We start from the raw sequence: 22486 nt of genomic DNA on the forward strand, positions 1-22486 counted from the left end.
GGAGGTAATCCTATCAGCAGTTAGCTATGTATCCTATCGTGGGTTTTTTTTCTTTATAAGATTTATATCCTTATCATAGAATAAACTCACATATAGATAAAGTAAATTCATTTATACATGTATGTATGTACATGTATCTCTGCCTATCTCTATTAAGAAAGCTCATTTATAAACTCTGTTCTATTGATCTGTTTGTCTTTTTCCTGTGCCCGTACCTATCTTGAGAATTACACCTTTGAGTTGTTTTGATATCTGGTAAGGCAAATCCTCATCTCATTATTTTTCATTAAAAAAATTTTCTTGGCTCTTCTTGGGCATGAAGTCTTTGGATTAACTTTAGATTTAAGTTAAAAAAAAAAAAACCAAACAGACATGGATTTTGGCTGGAGTCAGAATCAATTTATAGAGAACTGACATATTTCCAATATTGAAACTTCTCACTTAGGAGCCTGGTGTATGTCTTTATTTATCCAGCTCTTTTATGCCCTTCAGTGAAAATCTTGCCCATTTCCTCCTAAGTTTATTTTTAGATATATTATAGATTTTGTTGCCATCATGAATGGAATTCTTCCTCTTACATCTTCTCATCTGTTATTGCTGGTATGGTTTTTAAGATTTTTGTACGGCGCCTGGCTGACTCAATTGAAAGAACATGTGACTTAAAAAAATTTTTTTACATTTATTTATTTTTGTGAGACAGAGAGACAGAGAGAGAGAGGGAGAGAAAAAGAGAGCATGAGTGGGGGAGGGGCAGAGAGAGAGGGAGACACCGAATCTGAAGCAGGCTCCAGGCTCTGAGCTCTCATCACAGACCCTGATGCGGGGCTCGAACTCACAAACCGTGAAATCATGACCTGAGCTGAAGTCAGACGCTCAACTGACTGAGCCACCCAGGTGCCCCGGAACACATGACTTTTAATCTCAGGGTCGTGAGTTCAAGGCCTATGTGGAGTATAGAGATTACTTAAATAAATAAAACTTTAAAAAAAAGTTGTTGAGTTTTCTGAAATAATTTTATCACCTACTTTTTTGTTCTAATGGTTTTTTTTCAGTTGATTCTCTTGGCTTTTCTAGGTGGACATTTGTATAATCTGTAGCTGATAACTTTTTAAAAAATAGTTTTAATGCTTATATTTGAAAGAGAGAGAGAGAGAGAGTGAGAGAGAGGGAGCGTCCAAGTTAAGGAAAGGCAGCAAGAGAGGGAGACACAGAATCCGAAACAGGCTCCAGCCTCTGAACTGTCAGCACAGAGTCCGACTTGAGGCTCGAACTCACGAACTGCAAGATCACAACCTGAGCCGAAGTCAGACGCTCAACCGGCTGAGCCACCCAGGTGTCCCTGTAGCTGAGAACTTTTTAATCAGTTTATGTATAGTATTTATACATAATTTCATTCTTATATATTATTACATGGCCAAGATATCTTAGTAGGGTGGTGGGGGGTAAGGGGGGCGATCTTAGGAAGTCTTCCTGGCTGATGTTACATTTAAGGTGAGCATCAGAGAATGCTGATCATCAAGAATGTTCCAGGCAGGCCTCAAGGAGAGAAAGAACAAGGCTGTATTCAGTGAGTTGGAAGAAGAAAGGCACAGGACACAGACAAGGTTGGGAAGGAAGTGCAAGAGATGAGTTGGAGAGTAAGTAGGGGCACATTCAGAAGCTGCTAAACTCCAAGGGGGGGATTACTTTATTCTAGAGGAATTGAGAATTTAATGAAAGATGTGTTAGGCAGAATGGCCCCCAAAGATGTCCACCTCTGATGTCCACCTCTAAATCCCTGGTATCCATAAATATGTTCCCTCATGTGGCAGAAGGGACTTTGCAGGTGCAATTAAGGCTACAGACCTTAAAACAGAGAGATTATCCTGGATTCTTCAGGTGGACCTGACCTAATCCTATGAGCCTGAGAAGCAAAGTACAGCTCCAGAGGGAGCTGGAGAGATTCAGGGTGAGAGGGACCTAACGCACTGTGGCTGAAGGGGGCCACGTGGAGCAGACTGTCTGGTAACCAGCACGGAGCTGGGGACCTCAGCCCCGCAGCTGCAGGGAGCTGCATTCAGCCCATAGCTGGAATGGGCTCAGAAGCAGCTTTATCTACAGAGTCTGCAGAAAGGAACACAGCCCTGCCGACTGACTCCTTGGTTTTGGCCCTGTGACACCATGTGCAGAGGACCCTGTTGAGCCACAGTGTACCTGGATGTTGGGCATACGGAACTCTGAGACAACACATTTGTGTTATGTGAAGCTGCCGCGTTTGCGATGCTTTGTTACACAGCGGGGTTGAAGCAGGAGAGCGACGCGGAATAGCGGACCAGTCCTTCTGTGTGAATGGATCTGGGAGAGCGCAGTGCAGAGGCGGGGAACTTGTCCGTGGGAATGCAGCAGTGGTGTGGACTGGGACAGTGATGGTCAGAAGGGGGTGTGACTGGAGATTTATGTGGGATCTTGGAATTGCCAGAATTTGGTCATCGACGGGATGCTGGGGACGAGGGAGAGGAGGAGCGCAGGGACGATTGCGGAGTTCTGGCTTTGGACGCTGAGTGACTGACTGGTGGAGCTGTTTCTCGAGGCCAGGACGGGCAGGTGGGACGATCGCCACGTCAGGAACTCCGTGGTAATTCTAGGTGGTTCTTTGCTAGGAAATTCTCCCGTGAATACTTATTTTAAGGCAGAGTATATCAGCAAGATGATTGCTTTATCCTTTCAGACCTGGATTGTTTTTTTTGATGTTTTTTTCTTTTTTCCCTTTAGGTCATGTAGGAAGTTGTAAATCATGTGAAGATGGGACTCTTGGTATTTGTACGCAACCTGCTGCTAGCCCTCTGCCTTTTTCTGGTACTGGGATTTTTGTATTACTCTGCGTGGAAGCTGCATTTACTCCAGTGGGAGGACCCCAGTAAGTATGGGCCCCCTGGCCTGCCCCCCAGGGAAAGCGGGGTGTTTGCTGGGCGGCAGCGCCCTCACACCCTTCAGAGGAGGGCAGTGAGAGGAACCCGCGCGCGCCAGGGACTCAGGCTCAGAAATTGCCTCCCATGTTTGTGGCTGCAGGTTGAGAACTTTGATGTTTTTTTCAAAACTGCATGCCATGGCATATCCTCTCGTGATCCCCGTGAAAACATGCTGTTCTGCAGTCAAAACCCAAACTCTTCCAGTACTTCTAGTTTTCTGACGGCTGTGCTTTTTAATTATTATAGCGTGTTGCCTCTCCCATTTGTATTCATTGCCTCAGGGTTCTGTGCTGCAGCTGGTTTTCTTCTGCCCTGAAAATATTCACCTCTACCTTTTCTTTGAATTTTCAGTTTTCAGTTTACTATTGTCTTTGTTTCATGTTCCCTGAAGAAATTTTGTCTACCTAATTATTTTGCTCTTGCTGGCACTGAACTTGTACCCTAATAGAATAATGGCTTCCCTCCCCCTCCCCCCTGAGCTCCCCAATACCTCCTAATTCCTTTCTTTTGCTTGTACCCCTGGCCTCACGTGTTGTACAGTGTTTCCTACATAGCTTTCTGTACCCCTCTGACCTGGTTTCCATTCATGCAGTGTGGCCTGTGCTGTGGTTTCCTTTTTTTTTTTTTTTTTTTTTTTNGGGCATCACTGACTGGTGCACATTCTCTTCTTGGATGTTGCTCAAAGTATCACACAGCGACCATAAGTAGTTTTCCTTTTGGTTCTTTTGTCTGATGACTGTCTGAGCTCGGTGCAGGAAACACTGGGTAGTCCGGTCTTGATTCCTTGAATGTGACTTCGCTAAAATAGTTTTGTTTTTACAAAACATCTACTGGATACCAGTGTAGAATTCACTTGAGAGAAGTCAGTCTCTGGGTGTGAGGTTATGAAGAGTGGGAAGAGGCAAGTGGCGTTGGCCTACTATTGTATAGGGGGAGCCATTACAATGAAATAGTTCACTTCTTTCTTTTTTTTTTTCTTGATTAAATTTATTTATTTATTTTCCTTTTTAAATAGTTTATTGTCAAGTTGGTTTCCATATAACATCCAGTGCTCATCCCCACAAGGGCCCTCCTCCATGCCCATCCCCCCCCTTCCCCTCCCCCCCCATACCCATCAGTTCTCAGTTCTCAATATTCAAGACTCTCTCATGGTTTGCCTCCCTCCCTCTCCCCTCCTATTTCCCCCCTTCTTCTCCCCCATGGTCCTCCGTTAAGTTCCTAGTTCACTTATTTCTTACATGGCCCAGACTCCTGAAGCAGTTTCAAGCCAACTTTTAATTTTTTTTTTTTAATGTGTATTTAGTTTTGAGACAGACAGAGACAGAGTGTGAGTGGAGGAGGGGCAGAGAGTGAGAGACATACACAGAATCTGAAGCAGGCTCCAGGCTCTGAGCTGTCAGCACAGAGCCCGAACTCATGAACCATGAGGTCATGACCTAAGCCGAAGTTGACACCCAACTGACTGAGCCATACAGGCGCCCCTCAAGCCAATATTTGAAATGTAGTGGTACATCTTTAACTTATTGTTTTACATGGAAGGTTTCAGTGCCTCTTAAATGCTTAGCTTATAATTTTCACTACTTTGTGTTTCCAGAGTTTATTTAAATTTCTCTGTTCCAACTTAGTTTTTAAAACAAGGAGAGTACCCAGAGTCAAGTGTTCGCATCAGTGCAGTGCAAAATTTTGTAGTCAAAGGCATTCTCTATATCCATCATGGATAGATTCATCTGTATCCATAGAATAGATAGAAATACGTTCAAGAAATGGAGGTCTCCTTTTCTGTTGAGAATTGTTGACCTATAGACAACATAACTAAGAATTAGGTAATATTTTCCTAGAGAAGTTGAGAAGGACATTAACTTTATGGAAGACCTATCTATCGTATGTGAAGTGTTAGGGTATACAACTTATTAATTAAATTAAATTAAATTAAATTAAATTAAAATCACTTCTCACTGTAACCATGTGGAGATGCTGTTATCCCTAATTTCCTGCTGAGCAAACCCAAGTATTTAATTAAACGTACCTGAGTTACACAGCTAATTATTAGAACCGGAACTGAATCCTGGTTTGTCTTTAAAACCTATGTTCCTTATTTTATTTAAAAGTATAATAAGTACTGGGGCGCCTGGGTGGCTTAGTCGGTTAAGCGTCCGACTTTCGCTTAGGTCATGATCTCGCGGTTCGTGGGTTCGAGCCCCGCGTCGGGCTCTGTGCTGACTGCCAGCTCAGAGCCTGGAGCCTGTTTCAGTCTGTGACTCCCTCTCTCTCTGACCCTCCCCTGCTCATGCTGTCTCTACCTCTCTCCTAGAAATAAATAAAACATAAAAAAAAAAAATTTTTTTTTAATTAAAAAAAAAAGTATAATAAGTACTAAAGCTAGGATTGAATTCTGTATTCTAATTGGTAAAAGAGACAAGAGGGGCTCAGAGAACCAGTAGTAGAGAGTGTCAGGACAGAGGTGGAGAAGAAAGAAGGAAGGAGAGTAAGGGGAAAGGAAAGAAAGGAAGTTCTCCAAAATACAGAGCAGTTTACTAGCGTGGAGGTGGCATGGTGCTGTGTGTTCACAAGTGAGCGCTGGAGACTTCAGTAGTTTATTAATAGCTGTCTGCTTTGCTTGGAGCGAATTATCAGCTGATTAACCACTATTGACATCTTTTTGTTCTTGTGATGCTCAAGCCTTTTATTTTTTTATTTAAAAAATTTTTTTTAATGTTTTATTTATTTCTGAGAGAGAGAGACAGACAGATAGACAGACAGCGTGAGCAGGGGAGGGTCAAAGAGAGAGGGAGATACAGAATCTGAAACAGGCTCCAGGCTCTGAGCTGGCTGTCAGCACAGAGCCCGATGTGGGACTAGAACCCATGAACCATGAGATCAGGACCTGAACCGAAGTCGGACGCTTAACTGACTGAGCCACCCAGGCACCCCTGCTCAAGCCCTTTAGATACTTGACTTTGAATAGGTTGTTTTAGGCCAGCTTACTGTAGCATATTGTTTTCTGTACTGTAACGTCAGAGAGCAGGGTAATATGATGAACTGATGGCTTACTAAGGCGGAGAAGTATCCTTTACTCAATAAACAAAGCCAGTCTATTGAGCTCCCTATAGCAGATGGCCACTGTGTAGTGAAATTTGCTGCTGCTGCTAGTAATAAAATGAAATAATAATTTACCGAGTATCTACTCTATGTCTGTGCTGTGATAGGAACTTTGTATTCATAGTGTATATGAACCTCATAGTTTATTAAGATTTTTTTGTGGGGTCCTCCTGAATGGCTGAGTCGGTTAAGTGTCTGACTCTTGAGTTCAGCTCAGGTCATGATCTCATGGCGTGTGAGATAGAGCCCCATGCCGGACTCTGGAGCCTACTTGGGATTCTCTCTCTCCCTGTCTCTCTGCCCCTTCCCTGCTCACATGCTGTCTCTTTCAAAATAAATAAATAAACAAACAAAAAAACCATTTTTTGTGACTTAAAATTTATTGTTATTTTTTTAATGTTTAATTATTTTTGAGAGAGAACGAGCAGGGGAGGGGCAGAGAGAAAGCGGGACAAAAGATCCAAAACGGGCTCTGTGCTGACAACAGAATGCCTGATACGGGGCATGAACTCATGAACCGAGAAATCATAGCCTGAGCCAGAGTTGGACACTTAAGCAACTTAGCCACCAAGGCGTTCTGATATCTTTGTTTTATAGAGAAGGAGAGAACATGAGCAGGGGAGAGGGACTGAGGGAGAGAGAGAGACACACACGTGCACAACACACACACACACACAGAAAGAGAGAGAGAGAGAGAGAGAGAGAGGGAATCTTAAGCAGGCTCCATACTCAGTGCAGTGCCTGATGTGGGGGCTCATTCCCACGACTCTGAGATCATGATCTGAACCGAAATCGAGAGTCAGACACTCAACTGACTGAGCCACCGAGGTGCCTCTGGTCCTCATAGTTTAGATTGATTATTATTATCCTCTCTTACAGATGCAGGAACTGAGGCTTCAAAGAGGCTCAGTAAGTTTGTATGCCTTTTACCCGGGGACATTTCCAAGTTTGAACAATAAATGTCTTTAGCATTATTTTTCCTTAATTTTTATACTTTTTATGGTTTACCAAGCTTATCTATTGGAATTCCTTCATGGTGGTGGTAGGGGAGGGGGTCTAGAGATNAGTCGGACGCCTAACCGACTAAGCCACCCAGGTGCCCCTAGAGATTTTTTTTATTAAGTTATGCATTCAATAAGCAGTATATCTCTATTATGGCCCATGTACTATTCTGTGTAAACTGGATGTAAGATGAACATAGAACTTTATGGTCTCAGCCCTATTGTCACGAGGAGGAAATAAAACAGCTCTTATATGTTGTGTTCTTTTTTTTTTTAATTTTAATGTTTTAAGTTTTAATTTTTTATAGTTTATTTATTTTTGAGACAGAGAAACAGAGCGTGAGCAGGGGAGGGGCAGAGAGAGAGGGAGACACAGAATCTGAAGCTGTCAGCACAGAGCCCGACACGGGACTCAAACCCATGAACCACGAGATCACAATCTGGGCTGAAGTCAGACACTTAATTGAGCCATCCAGGTGCCCGTGTTGTGTTCTTTTTTTAAAAAATATTTTTATTTTATTTATTTTGAGAGAGAGCGTAAGCGGGGGAAGGACAGAGAGAGAAGGAGACAGAGGACCTGAAGCAGGCTGCATGCTGACAGCAGTGAGCCTGATGTAGGGCTCAAACCCACAAACCGTGAGATCATGTTCTGAGCTGAAGTCAGACACTTAACTGACTGGGCCACACAGGTGCCCCTTCTATATTGTGTTCTAAAAGAGACGTGTGTATGAAATGCCTTGTTAGAGCATAGAATCCCTTCTAGACCAAAAATCTTATGATTTTATCAGTCCTGAGACATATTGGGACAGGATGCAAACTGCTTTGTTTTGAGCAGCTTCAGCTGTCTGTGGCCAAGGTTTGGTCACATTGCCAGGACTTGGGTCAGATGCTTAACCTGAAAGACTTTAAGTATAAGATTGATCAACCTGTTTTTAAAAGTTCTGTAGCTTTCGGTGTTCGGTTTCTCATGTTAAGGAGATTGGAGGTTACCAGTCTGTCCTCATGACACCTAAAAAGCTGAACAGACAGAAAAATCACTAATTCTTTTTGGATCCATAAGAGAGGGGAGGACACAGGGTAGACCACTGCCTCTGAGATGGGAGAGACAGGTGAATACTGGGAGTGGCATGCAGAAACTGTCACAGGAAGCAGTGCCAATGAGCTATAATTGATGAACTGCTAGAGGCTCTGGACAAGTCCGAGCATCAAAAACTCGAGGAGGACCCAGTCATAGGGGACCCCCACGGTATCATGAGATTTATTTCCAGGGGCTCGGCCAGATTCTCACAAGAAATATTGGGGTAAAATCTTCTCAGGCATCTGGCACATGAGAAGAAAGGAACCATTAATATGCCAGGGCACTTTTGTTTTCTTAACAAGGCCTGCCCTCAAGGGAAACTAGTTATTCAGAGCCCAGTTTGTTGGAGTATTATCAGAGCCTAACTGACCTGGGGAAAGGGAAATACCCAACTCCAGTCATCTCTAGCCTTCCATGTGGGAGAAAGGAAACACCAAGCTCCAGCCTTGAGAGCAAAGACTTCCCCAGAGAAGGTGTAGAGATGGGAAAGAAGCATATGAAAAGATGCTCCACATCATATGTCCTCAGGGAGATACAAATTAAAACAACATTGAGACACCACTAGGTCCCTATCAGAATGGTCCAAGTCCAAGAACATCAAATGCCGTTGAGGATGTGCAGCAATAGGAAGCCTCATTCACTGTTGCTGGGAACACAAAATGGTACAGACACTTTGTTGTTGTTTTTAAAAAAATTTTTTAATTAAAAAAAATCTTTTAATGTTTATTCTTGGGGGCAGAGCACGAGTGGGGGAGGGGGAGAGAGAGAGAGAGACAGAGAATTGGAAGCAGGATCCAAGATGTCAGTCAGCACAGATCCTGATGCAGGGCTCGAACTCACAAGCCATGAGATCATAACCTGAGTCAGTCAGATGCTAAACCGACTGAGCCACCCAGGCGCCCCGGGACAGATACTTTGAAAGATAGTTTGCCAGTTTCTTATAATACTAAACATATTCTTACTCTGTGATCCAGCAGCCACATTCCTTGGTATTTACCTAAATGAGTTCGTTGTTTTTCTGTCCACAAAAAATCCTGCATACAGATGTTTATAGGAGCTGTGTTCATCATAATTGCCAAAAGTTGGAAGCAGCCAAGATGTCCTTTAATAGTTGAATGGATAAACCATGGTAGATCCAGACAATGGAATATTGATAATTGCTAAACATAAGTGAACTATCAAGTCATGGAAAGACATGGAGGAGCCTTAAATGCATATTTCTAAGTGAAAGAAGCCAATCTGAAAATGCTACATACTGTATGATTCCAACTATATGACATTCTGGAAAAGGCAAAACTATGGCAATAATGAAAAGACTAGTGGTTGCCAAGGTTGGAAGTGGGGAGAGGTACGTATAGGCAGGGCATAGAGGATTTTTAGGTTGGTAAATCTGTATGATATCATAATGATGAATATGTTTTTGTACTTTTGTCCAAATACACAGAATATACAACACCAGGCATAAACCCTTAGGTAAACTATGGACTTTAAGTAATTATCATGTGTCAGTGTAGGTTTATCAGTTTTTTTTTTTTTTTTTCAGTTTATTGTCAAATTAGTTTCCACATAAGGGTTTATCAGTTTTAAGAGTGCACCACTCTGATAAGGGCTATTGACAATGAGGGAGGATGTACATGTGTGGGGTCAGGAGGCATATGGGAAGTATCTGTACTTTCCCCTCAATTTGCTTTGAACCTACTGCTCTAAAAATATACTCTTGGTAAAAAAAAAAAAAAAAAAAAAAACCGCTGTAGAGTTATACTTTATATATGTGTGTGCATGTATATACACACACACATATATAAGATGATAAAAATATATATGTACGTATGTTTAACTTAATGAACAAATGAGCCCAGTCTTGGGGAGAGTTGGGTGTACTTTAGTTTCTTCATCTCCAAAATGGGGACAAAATACTGACATTTCTCTTGGCTCTGATGCTTTATTCAGGTCAGGTCTTGTAGGAAAGTTGGGTAGTTGCGTCTTATCAGTAGACCTGATTCCCATGCTCCATTTCATGGAAACTTTACATATTTTATTATTTTAATTTTTATCTATTTGCATTTCATAAATTAAAGTGGATATTTTGGAGCAGTAGGATTAATTTCTTATGGGACCTTTAAAAATTCATATTACCACGTTTATCAATATTGCAGCTTCCTTGGTGTTCTTACCTATATTTTACAAAAGATCATAACTGGAGAGATTATAAAATATGCGTTATTGATCTGATTACTATGGAGAATACCATCTGGCAAGTAAGTTGGAGTTTGGATCTGATATTGGGAGAAGGGTAGATTAAGTTTAGCTTAATAGACATAGGAAATTATATTAACTCTTAGTTTTCCATCTTGAAAATGAAATGGAAGCTGGTATTTCTAGCTTGTAGCTTAGGGTGTCACTCTGTTTCTTCTTATAATGGCATAACTGGTACCAAGCTAAGCCTCTCTCTATAAGTAGTTATAGAACTGGACAGAATAAATGAAGCAACTCTTGCCAGGCAGTGGACAGGAGGCAGTATAAAATTTCATTGCCTAAGAAAAGGAAACTCATGGGGTGAATTCTGCAGTTCTCCTTGAGGGGGCAATTTCCTAGCCCTGCCCAGAAAGCTCAACAGACTGTAGTACCTCCACTTGGCTGAGGAGGCAGAGATCAGGGTGTAGGGCAGTTGAAGTGGTTGGGAGTCTGTGAGATGGGTCATCACTGAGTAGGGAATTATTGAGAGACAGAAGTGGGCTGGGGGAGGAATTTCTAGGAGTCTGTAGCTGAGGACTGGGCTGTACATGCACACGGCATAACCACCATGTAGATAGCAGCTGTACAGGACAGGAGTAGAGGTCAAGTAGTCTGTGGGTAGCTGAAGAGTCAGGGGCTTTGAAGTTGTAGCCCTGCCAGAGTGGAGAAGTCTCACTAGCACTTTACTACCCCTGGCATCCGGATGCCAAAAAGGCCCTGCCTTAAGAATGAAGATCTCATTCTAGAGTAAGATCTACTCAAGACTCACCCTAACAAGACCTAAAACCAAGCCCCAGCAATGCAGATTTTGAAGGTTGGGTCCTGTCAAGTTAGAGAAGTAAAAAATACCATGGGCTTTCCTCAGATCCACACTAAACATAGTATAGAATCATGCCTACACAAATTCAAGGGGGTCAGGCAGTTATTGAACTGCCTGATAAAATAGAAATAGATACTCTTTAGAGGAAGATAGCAGTATTCATAGTTTCTGCATGCACTATCCATAGTGGTCAGTATTCAATAAAAAGTTAGTAGACATACAAACAGACAGGAAGGAAGTGGTGATCCATATTCAAGAAAAACAAAAGTCTATAGATAAGAAAGCTCACATATCGGACTTAGCAAAGTAGCTATTAAAAATAATTTATTTGGGGCACCTGGGTAGCTCAGTCGGTTGAGCAGCCGACTTCAGCTTGGGTCGTGATCTTGCGGCCTCTGAGTTCGAGCCCCGGGTTGGGCTCTGTGCTGACAGCTCAGAGCCTGGAGACTACTTTGGATTCGGTGTCTCCCTCTCTCTCTGTCCCTACCCTGTTTGTACTCTGTCTCTTTCAAAAATAAATAAACATTAAAAAAAATTATTTTATTTTTTTAAATAAACACTGTTCTTTTTTTTTTTTTAAGGTTATTTGAGACAGAGAGCAAGAGACAAGTGGGGGGAGGGGCAGAGAGAGTGAGGGAGACAGAGAAATATCCCAAGCAGGCTCTGCACCAGTAACATAGAGCGCATTGTGGGGCTCAAGCCCACAAACTGCTAGATCATGACCTGAGCTGAATTTTGATGCCTAACCAACTGAGCCACCCAAGTGCCCCTTTTACAAATAATTTAAGGAATTGAAGAAAAATACAGTGAACGCTAAGTAGTCTCAGTAGAGAAATCAAAACTATATTAAAAAAAACACAGAAACAGATTCTAGCACTGAAACGTATAGGAACAGAAAATGAAGATTTTACTTCACAGTAGGTTGAATATAACAGAAGTCAGTGAAGTTTAAGGGAGTGCAATAGAAATTATCCAGTCTGAAACACAGAAAGAAAAAAATACTGAAGAAAAATGAACAGACCGTCAGAGACCTGTGGGATAGTATAACATTGTCTAATATATATGAGTTTTGGACAGAAAAAAATGTAAAGAAATAATGGCTGAAAATTTCCTAAATTTGGTGAAAAACAATGACTTACAGATCTCAGAAGTTCAGTAAACTCTAAGAAGGATAAATATTGGGAGAGTCTAGGCATATGATAGTTAAATATCTGAAATCTAAAGTGAAAATCTTGAAAACAGAGAAAAAGAAAGCTTCTCTATGGGGGTGGGAAATCCCACGGACCTGTCACTAGAACTAGTAGAGTTCACACGGCGAAAGGTCTTCAAAGTGCTGAAAGAGAAATACCAAACACCTGTCGTCCCAGAATCCTTTATCTGTTAGAAATATCCTTCAAAAATGAGGATGAAATGAAGACATTTTTTCCAAATAACGTTGCTAACAGAGCTGCATTACAGAAAAACACTCAAGAATATCGTTCAGGCCAACAGGACGTGAGACCAGATGGGCATTTGGATCTATTGGGAAAAGTAGGGGTTGCTGGAAATGGTAAATAATGGACAAGTATAAAAGACTCTTGCTCCTTTTTTTCTCATTTGCTTAAAAGACAACTAATTTCTTAAAGCAAAAACAATAACCCTGTAGAAAAAGGTTTAGAATATATATAGAGGTAAGATATGACAAAAGTTGCACAAGAAATGGGGAGAGGGGAGGTAAATGGACCCTTAACTGTTGTAAAGTTATTACATTTGCGAAAAATAAGAAGTGGGAAGTAGGAATGTTGTGTATAAAGTGAGGAAATAGTAAAGTAAGAAGTAGGAAGTGTCAGACGTGAAGAGGTATTATATTAGCTCTAAAGAGACTTACAAGTTAAGGGTGTGTATTTCTTTCTTTCTTTTTTTTTTTTTTTTACAAATAGTTTATTGTCAAATTAGTTTCNTGTATTTCTTAATGGAACTTCTTAGTAGAACAACTACTAAGAAAAAAAAAATAACACAAAAAGGTATATATATCTGAGAAACCAAAGAAGAAATAAAAAGCACTAAAAAAATATTCAGTTAACCCCCCCACCCCCGAAAGCAGGAAAACAGCAATATGAGAACAAAAAATAGAAGAGAGAAATGGAAAACAAATGGTAAGCCAGTTGACTTAAATCTGGCTGTATTAACAATTACAATTAAATGTGAATGGATTAAAACTCCAGCTAAAGGCAGAAATTGTCAGAATGGTTAACAAATCATGATGTATGTCTTGATATAAGAGACCTGTGTTTTAAATCTTTTTTAAAAATGTTCATTTATTTTTGAGTGAGAGAGAGAGAGACAGCGTTTGAGTGGGGAGGGGTAGAAAGAGAGGGAGACACAGAATCCGAAGCAGGCTCCAGGCTCTGAGCTGTCAGCACAGAGCCTGACATGGGGCTTGAACGCACCAACCACGAGATCATGAGCTGAGCCAAAGTCAGACGCTTAACTTACTGAGCCACCCAGGTGCCCCTAAGAGAGACCTGTATGTTAAATTTGAAAACATGTTCAAAGTAAAAACAGATTTCAAAGATACAGAACATATATCTTAGGTGAACAATAGGCATAGAAAAGTTGGCATAACTTCAGCGCATTATGCCTTATGACGAAGAATATTACAAGAGATTACAGAGGGTCATTACTATGATAAAAGGAGCAATTTGTCAGGAAGACATATATAAAATATATGTAATCAGAAAGTATTAAATTTCATTAAGGAAAAGCTGATTAAAACTAAAAGGGAGAAAAGGACAAATCCACAAATCATGTTCAAATATATTAATACCTCTCTCTCAGTATTTAATAAAACAAGTCAAAATTCTGTAAGGCTGTAGAAGATCTAAGCAACACTATGAACTACCTTTTCCTAACTGACATTTATAGAAGACTTTACCCAATGACAGAGTACACATTTGTTCCAAGCGTACCCAGAATGTTCATTGAGGTTTGTGTGCTTGAGTACATGATAGACAAAGTTAGTATGCAGACAATATCTGGGAGAAGAAAATTTCAATATTTGTATGTTAACTGTACTGGAATTAAAACAAAATTTGCTAAGTTTGATATTTAGAATATACAAGGAATTCCTACAAATGAAGAAGAAAAAGGCATCAATCCCAGTAGAAAATGGGGAAAGAATTAGAACGTGGAATTTACGGAATAAGAAACCCATAAGGCTAAGCATAGGAATAGATATTCAAACTCATGGGCTATAAAAATATTAAAATTAAAACAAGATATTACTTTATACCTTAGGCTGACAAAAAAATGTTAGGAAGTGTTGGCAGGAATGTGAGAATATAGTAACAACTATTCTTTGCTAGTGGAAAGTAGACAGGTAAAGCCATTCTGGAACACATTCCTGTAATAACCAACATACATCCTTTAGCTCAGCAAGTCTGCCCTTTTATATATGTATATATTCCATGTTGCTTGTTAGAGACGTACATTATTTGTGTGCCCAGGGAATTGGAGAATGAATGTATTTCCATCCTAGGGGTGGGGGTTAGTAGGCAAAAAGTAGGGTATTTGTATCATGAAATGATTTGCAGCTATTAGAAAGTAACAGATCCTTTATACACAAAACAACATGGATGGAACTTTAAAAACATAGTTTAAGTCAAAAATGAAACAGATGGGGCACCTGGGTGGCTCAGCAGGTTGGGTGTCCGACTTCGGCTCAGGTCATGATCTCACGGTTCGTGGGTTTGAGCCCCATGTCGGGCTCTGTGCTGACAGCCAGCTCAGAGCCTGGAACCTGTTTCGGATTCTGTGTCTCCCTCTCTCTCTGACCCTCCCCTGTTCACGCTCTCTCTCTCTCTCTCTCTCAGAAATAAATAAAACATTTAAAAAAATAAAATAGTCAAAACAGTTTTGGTAGAGCATGTGACTCTTGATCATGGGGTCGTGAGTTCAAGTCCCATGTTGGGCACAGAGCTTATAAATATAATGGCTAAAATTAACAACTCAGGAAACAACAGATGTTGGCAAGGGTGCAGAGAAAGGAGAACTTTTCCAACTGGTGCAGCTACTCTGGAAAACAGTATGAAAGTTCTTCAAGAAATGAAAAATGGAACTACCCTATGACCCAGCAATTGCACTACTAGGTATTTACCCAAAGGATACAAAAATGCTGATTCGAAGGGGCACATGCACCCCAATGTTCATAGCAGTGCTATCAACAGTAACCAAATTATGGAAAGAACCCAAATGTCCATTGACTGATGAATGGATAAAGAGGATGTGGTATATATACACAATGGAGTATTACTCGGTGATCAAAATGAATCATTTGCAACATCATGGATGGAACTAGAGTGTATTAGTGAAATAAGTCAGAGAAAGACAAATACCATATGATTTCACTTATGTGGAACTTAAAACAGATGAACATAGGGAAAGGGAAGGAAAAATAAGATAAAAACAGAGGGAAGCAAACTATAAGAGACTCTTAAATACAAAGAACAAACTGAGGGTTGCTGGAGGGGAGGTATATGGAGGGGAGGATGGGCTAAATGAGTGATGAGCATTAAGGAGGGCACTTGTTGGGATGAGCACTGGGTGTTGTATGTGAAGAATCCCTGGGTTCTACTCCCGAACCCAGTACTACACTGTATGTTAACTAACTCGAATTTAAGTAAATAAATATTAAAAAAAAACTAAGTTGGAAGATTTATATACTTCCTGCTTTCAAAACTTATAAAGCTACAATAATAAGATAAGAGCGGTAATGGTGTTAAGTATACTTAAGTACACTTGGACTGGTGTTAAGGTGGACATATAGATCAATGGAACAGAAAATAGTCCAGTAATAGACCCACATATCTGTGGCCAATGGGATTTTTTTCAATTAAAAGAAAAATTTTTTTTTATTTGAGCATAGTTGACACACAATGATACATTAGTTTCAGGTGTCCAACTTAGTGATTTTACAAGTTTACACGTTATGCTGTGTTCACTACAAGTGTAGCTACCATCTGTCCTGCTGTATTGCTATCACAATGTCATGGACTGTATTCCTTATACTGTCCCTTTTATTCCTATGACTTACTTTATTTAATAGCCAGTTGATTTTTGATAAAGATACCAAGGCAATTCAATAGGAAAAAATATAATCTTTGTGGTAAATGGTAGCAAGTAAACAAATCTTGACCCATGTTTCTTACCATATAAAAGATTAACTTGACACGTATCATATATCTAAATGGAAGCACTTAAACTATAAAACTCATGGAACAAAATGTAGGGGAGAATCTTGGTAACCTTGAGTTTGCTAAAGATATCTTAGGGAGGGTGAAAAAAAACATGAAAAGGTTAATAAATTGGACTGCATCAAAGTAAAAATTTTTGCTCTTCAAAAAACGTTACAAAAATTTAAAGGCAAGCCACAGCCTGGGAGAAAATTTGCAAACCATATGTACAATAAATAACTTGTATTTTGAATACATCAAAGAGGGCAGAGACGTGAATAGACACTTTACCAAAGTAGATACGCAGACAACATGTGAGCACATGAAAAGATACTTAACATGATTAGTCCTTAGGAGAAAGTGGAAATTAAAACCACAAGAAAATATTACTCTAAACTGTTTAGAATGGCTAATATGAAAAAGATAGACCACCTCAGGCGTTGTCCAGGATGGGACAGCTGTAACACTCCTGCACTGCAGGTGGTCATGGAAAATGATACAAACACTTGGAAAAGCAGTTTGGTAGTGTTTAAAACCATGAAACATTCATTTAACATACCCAGCTGTTCCTCTTCAGGAGGAGTGAAAAGACTTATCCATGTGCGTTGACTGTAGCTTTGTTTGTTTGAATTTTTAAATTGTTTTTTATTTATTTCTGAGAGACAGAGCATGAGCAGGAGAGGGTCAGAGAGTGAGAGAGACACATAATCTGAAACAGGCTCCAGGCTCTGAGCTGTTAGCACAGAGCCCAACGCGGGGCTCTAACCCATGAACCGTGAGATCATGGCCTGAGCCAAAGTCGGAAGCTTAAGCGACTGAGCCACCCAGATGCCCCATTGTAGCTTTGTTTGTAATAGTCCTAAACTAGAAACAACTCAGTGATCCATCAGTAAGGGAATAGATTGTGGTACATCTATACAATGGAATGCTACTCAGCATTAAAAAGGAATGAACTTAAAAAGAATGAACTATTTTTTTTTCCAGTTCTATGAGATATAATTGGCATGCAGCATTGTATTGGTTTTAGGTATACAGCATGATGATTTGATATATATATATATAGTGAAATAATTACCACAACAAATTTACGTAACATCTGTCATCTCCTGTGGGTACAAAACAGGAATGAACTGTTGATACACAAATAACATGGATGACTCTCACAATAATTATGCTGAGTGAAAGAAGCCAGACACAAATGAGTACATAAAACATGATTCTATTTATAAAAGGGAAACTTATTTATAGTGACAAGAAGCAGATTAGATTAGCATGGGAATGGAGTAGGGGAGGGGTGGGATTAAAAAGGCATGAAAAAACTTGTGGGGTTGATATCTTTCTTATCATAGTTGTGATGGTTGCACGGATATATGTCAAAATTCAAGTTGTATACTTTATACACAGACAGTTTGTTGTATGTTCATTTATATCTCAGTAATACTGTGTTTTTAAATTTTTAAATTTTTAAAATGTTTATTTAGTTTTGAGAGAGAGCACAAGCAGGGGAGGGACAGAGAAAGAGGGGGAGACAGAATCTGAAGCAGGCTCCAGGCTGTGAGATGTCAGCACAGAACCCTACACAAGGCTTGAACTCATGAACCGTGAGATCTTGACCTGAGCTGAAGTCAGATGCTTAACTGACTGAGCCACCAGGCACCCCAGTAATACTGTTTTTAAAAATAGCGAGAGATGGGGAGCCTGGGTGGGTGAGTCGGTTAAGTGTCCAACTTTGGCTCAAGTCATGATCTCATGGTTGGTGAGTTTGAGCCCTGTGTCAGACTCTCTGCACTTAGCACAGAGTCTGCTTCGGATCTTCTGTTCCTCTCTCTCTCTGCCCCTCCCCCGCTCATTCTTGCTCTCAAAAATAAATAAATATATATATTTTTAAAAGCCAGAGGAAAAGGACTGATTACCTTCCAAAGAACAACAGTTAGACTGACAATTGACTTCTCAAGAGCAGCAATAAAAGTCAGAGACTGTGAACTGTTTTATTTTGTGTAAAGAAAACACCTGTCAACCTAGAACCCTGCATATGCAAGTTTCTTTTACTTTTTTTTTAATGTTTTATTTATTTCTTTTTTTTTTTTAAATGTTTTATTTATTTCTAGGAGAGAGAGGGAGAGANTCAATTGAGCCACCCAGACGCCCCTTATTTCTGCAAGTTTCAAGAATGGCACAAACACTGAAGAAAGTTCGTACTAACAGATACTCAGTAAAGGCACTTGCCAAGTATAAACCTCAGAAAAAAGAAAACGATTCCAGATGAAAGACGCAGAAGGGAATGGTAAGCAAAGAGAATGGTAAACATGTGAGGAAATCTAAGTAAACGTTGGAAGTATTGCCTAATACTTGGCATTATAAAAACAAAGGGAGAGAACTATACTACTAGTCAGTAATAGCATGTCAATTGAAAGATGTTAAGAGTTAAAGTATTTTTCTTGTTTTGTTTGGTAGGAAGGTTAAATATATTGATAAATTTAGAATTTTAAGTTTTATGTGCAGGTGAGATTTCTCGGTTAACTGCTACACGAATAGAGTGCGTAAAGTGCATGGCTCCAGAACTAACAGAAGAAATGTAACGAGGGAAAAAAAAGAAAGAAGGCAGGAAAGTTAAACAAATGATTTTGAAAGAAGAGGCCAACTCTGATAGGTGAGACAAAAAGTTGAATTGTATTAGTCATTTGAGCAAAAACTGTGTCCTACCAGTGGTTTTTCAGAGTTTGATCAAGAGCATTTTCATGTTAATAATAAGATATTGGTTGCCTGTTGCAGTGAGTTGACATTTACATTGATGTTGCAAAGTGATGGTGGGTATAAGTGCTCACACTTGTGCACAGAGCAAAGCAGTGGTACCAAACTGAACTAACAGTCATTGTACTTTTCACTGCCACACATACTGGGGGGGGAAAGCCAGTTTTACTTAAGTATTTTTTTTAAAAAATTAAATTAATTTACTTTTAAAAGTTTATTTTGAGAGAAAGAGAGTGGGAGAGACAGTGGGAGAGGAAGAGAGGGGGAATCCCAAGTGGGCTCTGTGCTAAAAGGGCTAAAAGCGTGGAGCCCAACACAGGGCTCAGTCTCACCAACTGTGACAGAGATCATGACCTGAGCCAAAAGTTAAGAGTTGGATGTTCAAACAACTGAGCCACCCAGGCACCCCTAATTTTTATTTTAGAGAGACTTCACATGAATGTGAGCAGGGGAGAGAGAGAATCCCAAGCAGTTTCTACACTCAACATGGAACCCAGTGCAGGGCTCAATTCTACGACTCTGGGATCATGACCTGAGCAGAAATCAAGAGTTGGACACTCAACCAACTGAGCCATCCAGGCGTCCCTCACGTAAGTGTGTTCTTGGTGAGACCTAAATGTAAGACAGGAGGCCATCAAAATCCTAGAGGAGGATGCAGGCCAAAACCTCATAGACCTTGGCTGCAGCAACTTCTTACTCAACACGTCTCTGGAGAAGGGAAAAAAAAAGCAAAAATGAACTATTGAGACCTCATCAAAATAAAAAAGCTTCTGCACAGCAGAGGAAACAATCAGCAAAACTAAAAGGCAGCTGATGGAATGAGAGAAGATATTTGCAAATGACACATCAGATAAAGAGTTAGTATCCAAAATCTATAAGGAACTTGTCAAACTCAACAACCCCACAATGAATAATCCAGTGAAGAAATGGGCAAAAGACACGAATAGACACTTTTCCAAAGAATACATCCAGATGGCGAATAGACACATGAAAAAATGCTCAACATCACTCGTCATCAGGGAAATACAAATCAAAACCACAATGAGATACCACCTCACCCCTGTCAGAATGGCTAACATTAACAACTCAGGCAATGACAGATGTTGGTGAGGATGCAGAGAAAGAAGATCTTTTTTGCACTGCTGGTGGGAATGCAAACTGGTGCAGCCACTCTGGAAAACAGTATGGAGTTTCCTCAAAAAATTAAAAATAGAACTACCCTATGACCCAGCAATTGCACTATTAGGTGTTTACCCAAGGGATACAGGTGCGCTGCTTTGAAGGGTCACATGCACCTCTTTATAGCAATGCTATCAACAATAGCCAAAGTATGGAAGAGCCCAAATGTCCATTGACTGGTGAATGGATAAAGAAGATGTGATATATATGTATATGTGTGTATACATATATATATGTGTATATATATACAATGAAGTTTTACGTGGCAATCAAAAAGAATGAAATCTTGCCATTTGCAACTACATGGATGGAACTAGAGGGTATTATGGTAAGTGAAATGAGTCAGAGAAAGACAGATATTATATGACTTCACTCATATGAGAATTTAAGATACTAAACAGAAGAACATAAGGGAAGGGAAGCAAAAATAATATAAAAGAGGGGGACAAAACATAACAGGCTTTTAAATATGGAGAACAGAGGGTTGCAGGAGGGATTGTGGAGGGGATGGGTTAAATGGGTAAGGGGCATTAAGGAATCTACTCCTGAAATTATTGTTGCACTATCTGCTAACTAACTTGTATGTAAATTAAACAAATAAAAAATATAAAAGATTTACCTCCAAAGAATCAGCAATCATTAGGAGGTAGTAGAAGTATAGGAGATTTGAATTAGGAGAGACCTTTAGATATTATTAAATAGCCTTTTCTATACTTTTTTTTAAAACTATGACCCACAGTAAGAACACATATTAGAATCCTGTGCACACATATATACTTGAAACAAAGATTTCCCCAAATGATAACCTTATTGAACATGAAGGCAGTTTATAATTAAAAAAAAACAAAGGAAAGTTCTTGGTGAGGGGTACCTGGCTGGCTCAATTGGTAGAACATGTGGCTCTTGATTTCAGGGTCATGAGTTTGAGCCCCCACATTGGATGCAGAGGTTACTTAAATGAATATTTTTTAAAAAAAGAATGTTCTTGATGAAACAGACCTAATTTCATTTAATCTTGACCTTAGAGTATATATCATTTTACTAAAAAATTATGATGGGAGCGCATGGCTGATTCATTTGGTAAGGCACGCAACTGTGGATCTCAAGAGTGGTGAGTTTGAGCCCCATGTTGGGTGTAGAGCCTTCTTAAAACAAAAGCAAAATAAACACAAAACAGATACAGTGATGAAGTGGGAAATATGCATAAGTATGCGCAAAGCGCTACTATGCACACTGAAGTTTTATTCTTGTCTCAAGGAAGAGCACTTATGAGATTGAGCTGCAAGCTGAACTAGCTAGCCTTTTGGTGGAGCACCATTTTTACTTGAAAAAATGACTGGCAGGCAAACCGTGATTATTCATACAGGGTATTTGGCAGACTTTCTAAAAAATGAATACAGTAAACCCGTCCCTTCAAGAGAAACAACTGACTTTTTTTTTTTATTTAGATAAAACTTGAGCTTTCAAGCAAAAATTAGAATTCTGAAAAGCTTCTGTCTGCTGCCATGAAACTGACACCTTCTTAATATTTAAACACGTTTCTGAGGAGATTGGTAGTGATATTAACAAACGCCACTTACTAAAATTTTTTTAATGTTTATTTTTGAGAGAGAGAAAGAGAGAGAAGTAATGGGGAGGAACAGAAAGAGGGAGATACAGAATCTGAAGCAGGATCCACTCTCTGAGCTGTCCGCACAGGGCCAGAGGCGGGGCTCGAACCCACAAGTCATGACCTGAGCCGAAGTCGGATGCTTAACGGACTGAGCCACCCAGGCACCCTACAAATGTGATTTTTTAAAATATGGGATAATGAATGTGAAAACATTGGAAGTTCATAACTCCGTGAACTAATAATGTCCAAAAGACCACTGTTAAGGATGTTAACAAATTATGCACGGCTAAAAGATTCATTCAAAGTATAAGACCAGTGGATGTTAATGTAACAAAGAATGAAAATGTTTACTGATAAGGTTTCAGATTCAATATTGTCACTAACCATTAAGAAACTACCATTTTTTTATTTTTGGGGTAGCATCAAAGAGGAATATTCATAACCATCTGAAATGGTTATTATAATACCTCTCTCTCTTCTAATTGTATATGTGTGAGAGGCCAAAAACCTTTCATATATTTAAAACATTTCACAACAGATTGAATGTGGAAAT

The 22486-nt window shown here is 39.8% G+C and overlaps 1 protein-coding gene across 4 annotated transcripts in view; it reads left to right on the forward strand.

Moving 5' to 3' along the window:
* The first annotated feature begins 2765 nt into the window (after window positions 1-2765).
* The window catches only part of ST3GAL3 (ST3 beta-galactoside alpha-2,3-sialyltransferase 3), a 168554-nt gene continuing 148833 nt past the window's right edge, over window positions 2766-22486 (forward strand). For all 4 annotated transcript variants that reach the window (XM_077752047.1, XM_077752048.1, XM_077752045.1 and 1 more), the window contains exon 1: window positions 2766-2896. In XM_077752047.1, the coding sequence (XP_077608173.1) occupies window positions 2782-2896 (115 nt within the window). In that variant the 5' untranslated portion in view covers window positions 2766-2781. The remainder of the gene's footprint in view (window positions 2897-22486) is intronic.

Source organism: Crocuta crocuta, unplaced genomic scaffold (genome assembly GCF_008692635.1).
Source record: "Crocuta crocuta isolate KB4526 unplaced genomic scaffold, BGI_CrCroc_1.0 scaffold367, whole genome shotgun sequence".
NCBI lineage: Eukaryota > Metazoa > Chordata > Mammalia > Carnivora > Hyaenidae > Crocuta > Crocuta crocuta.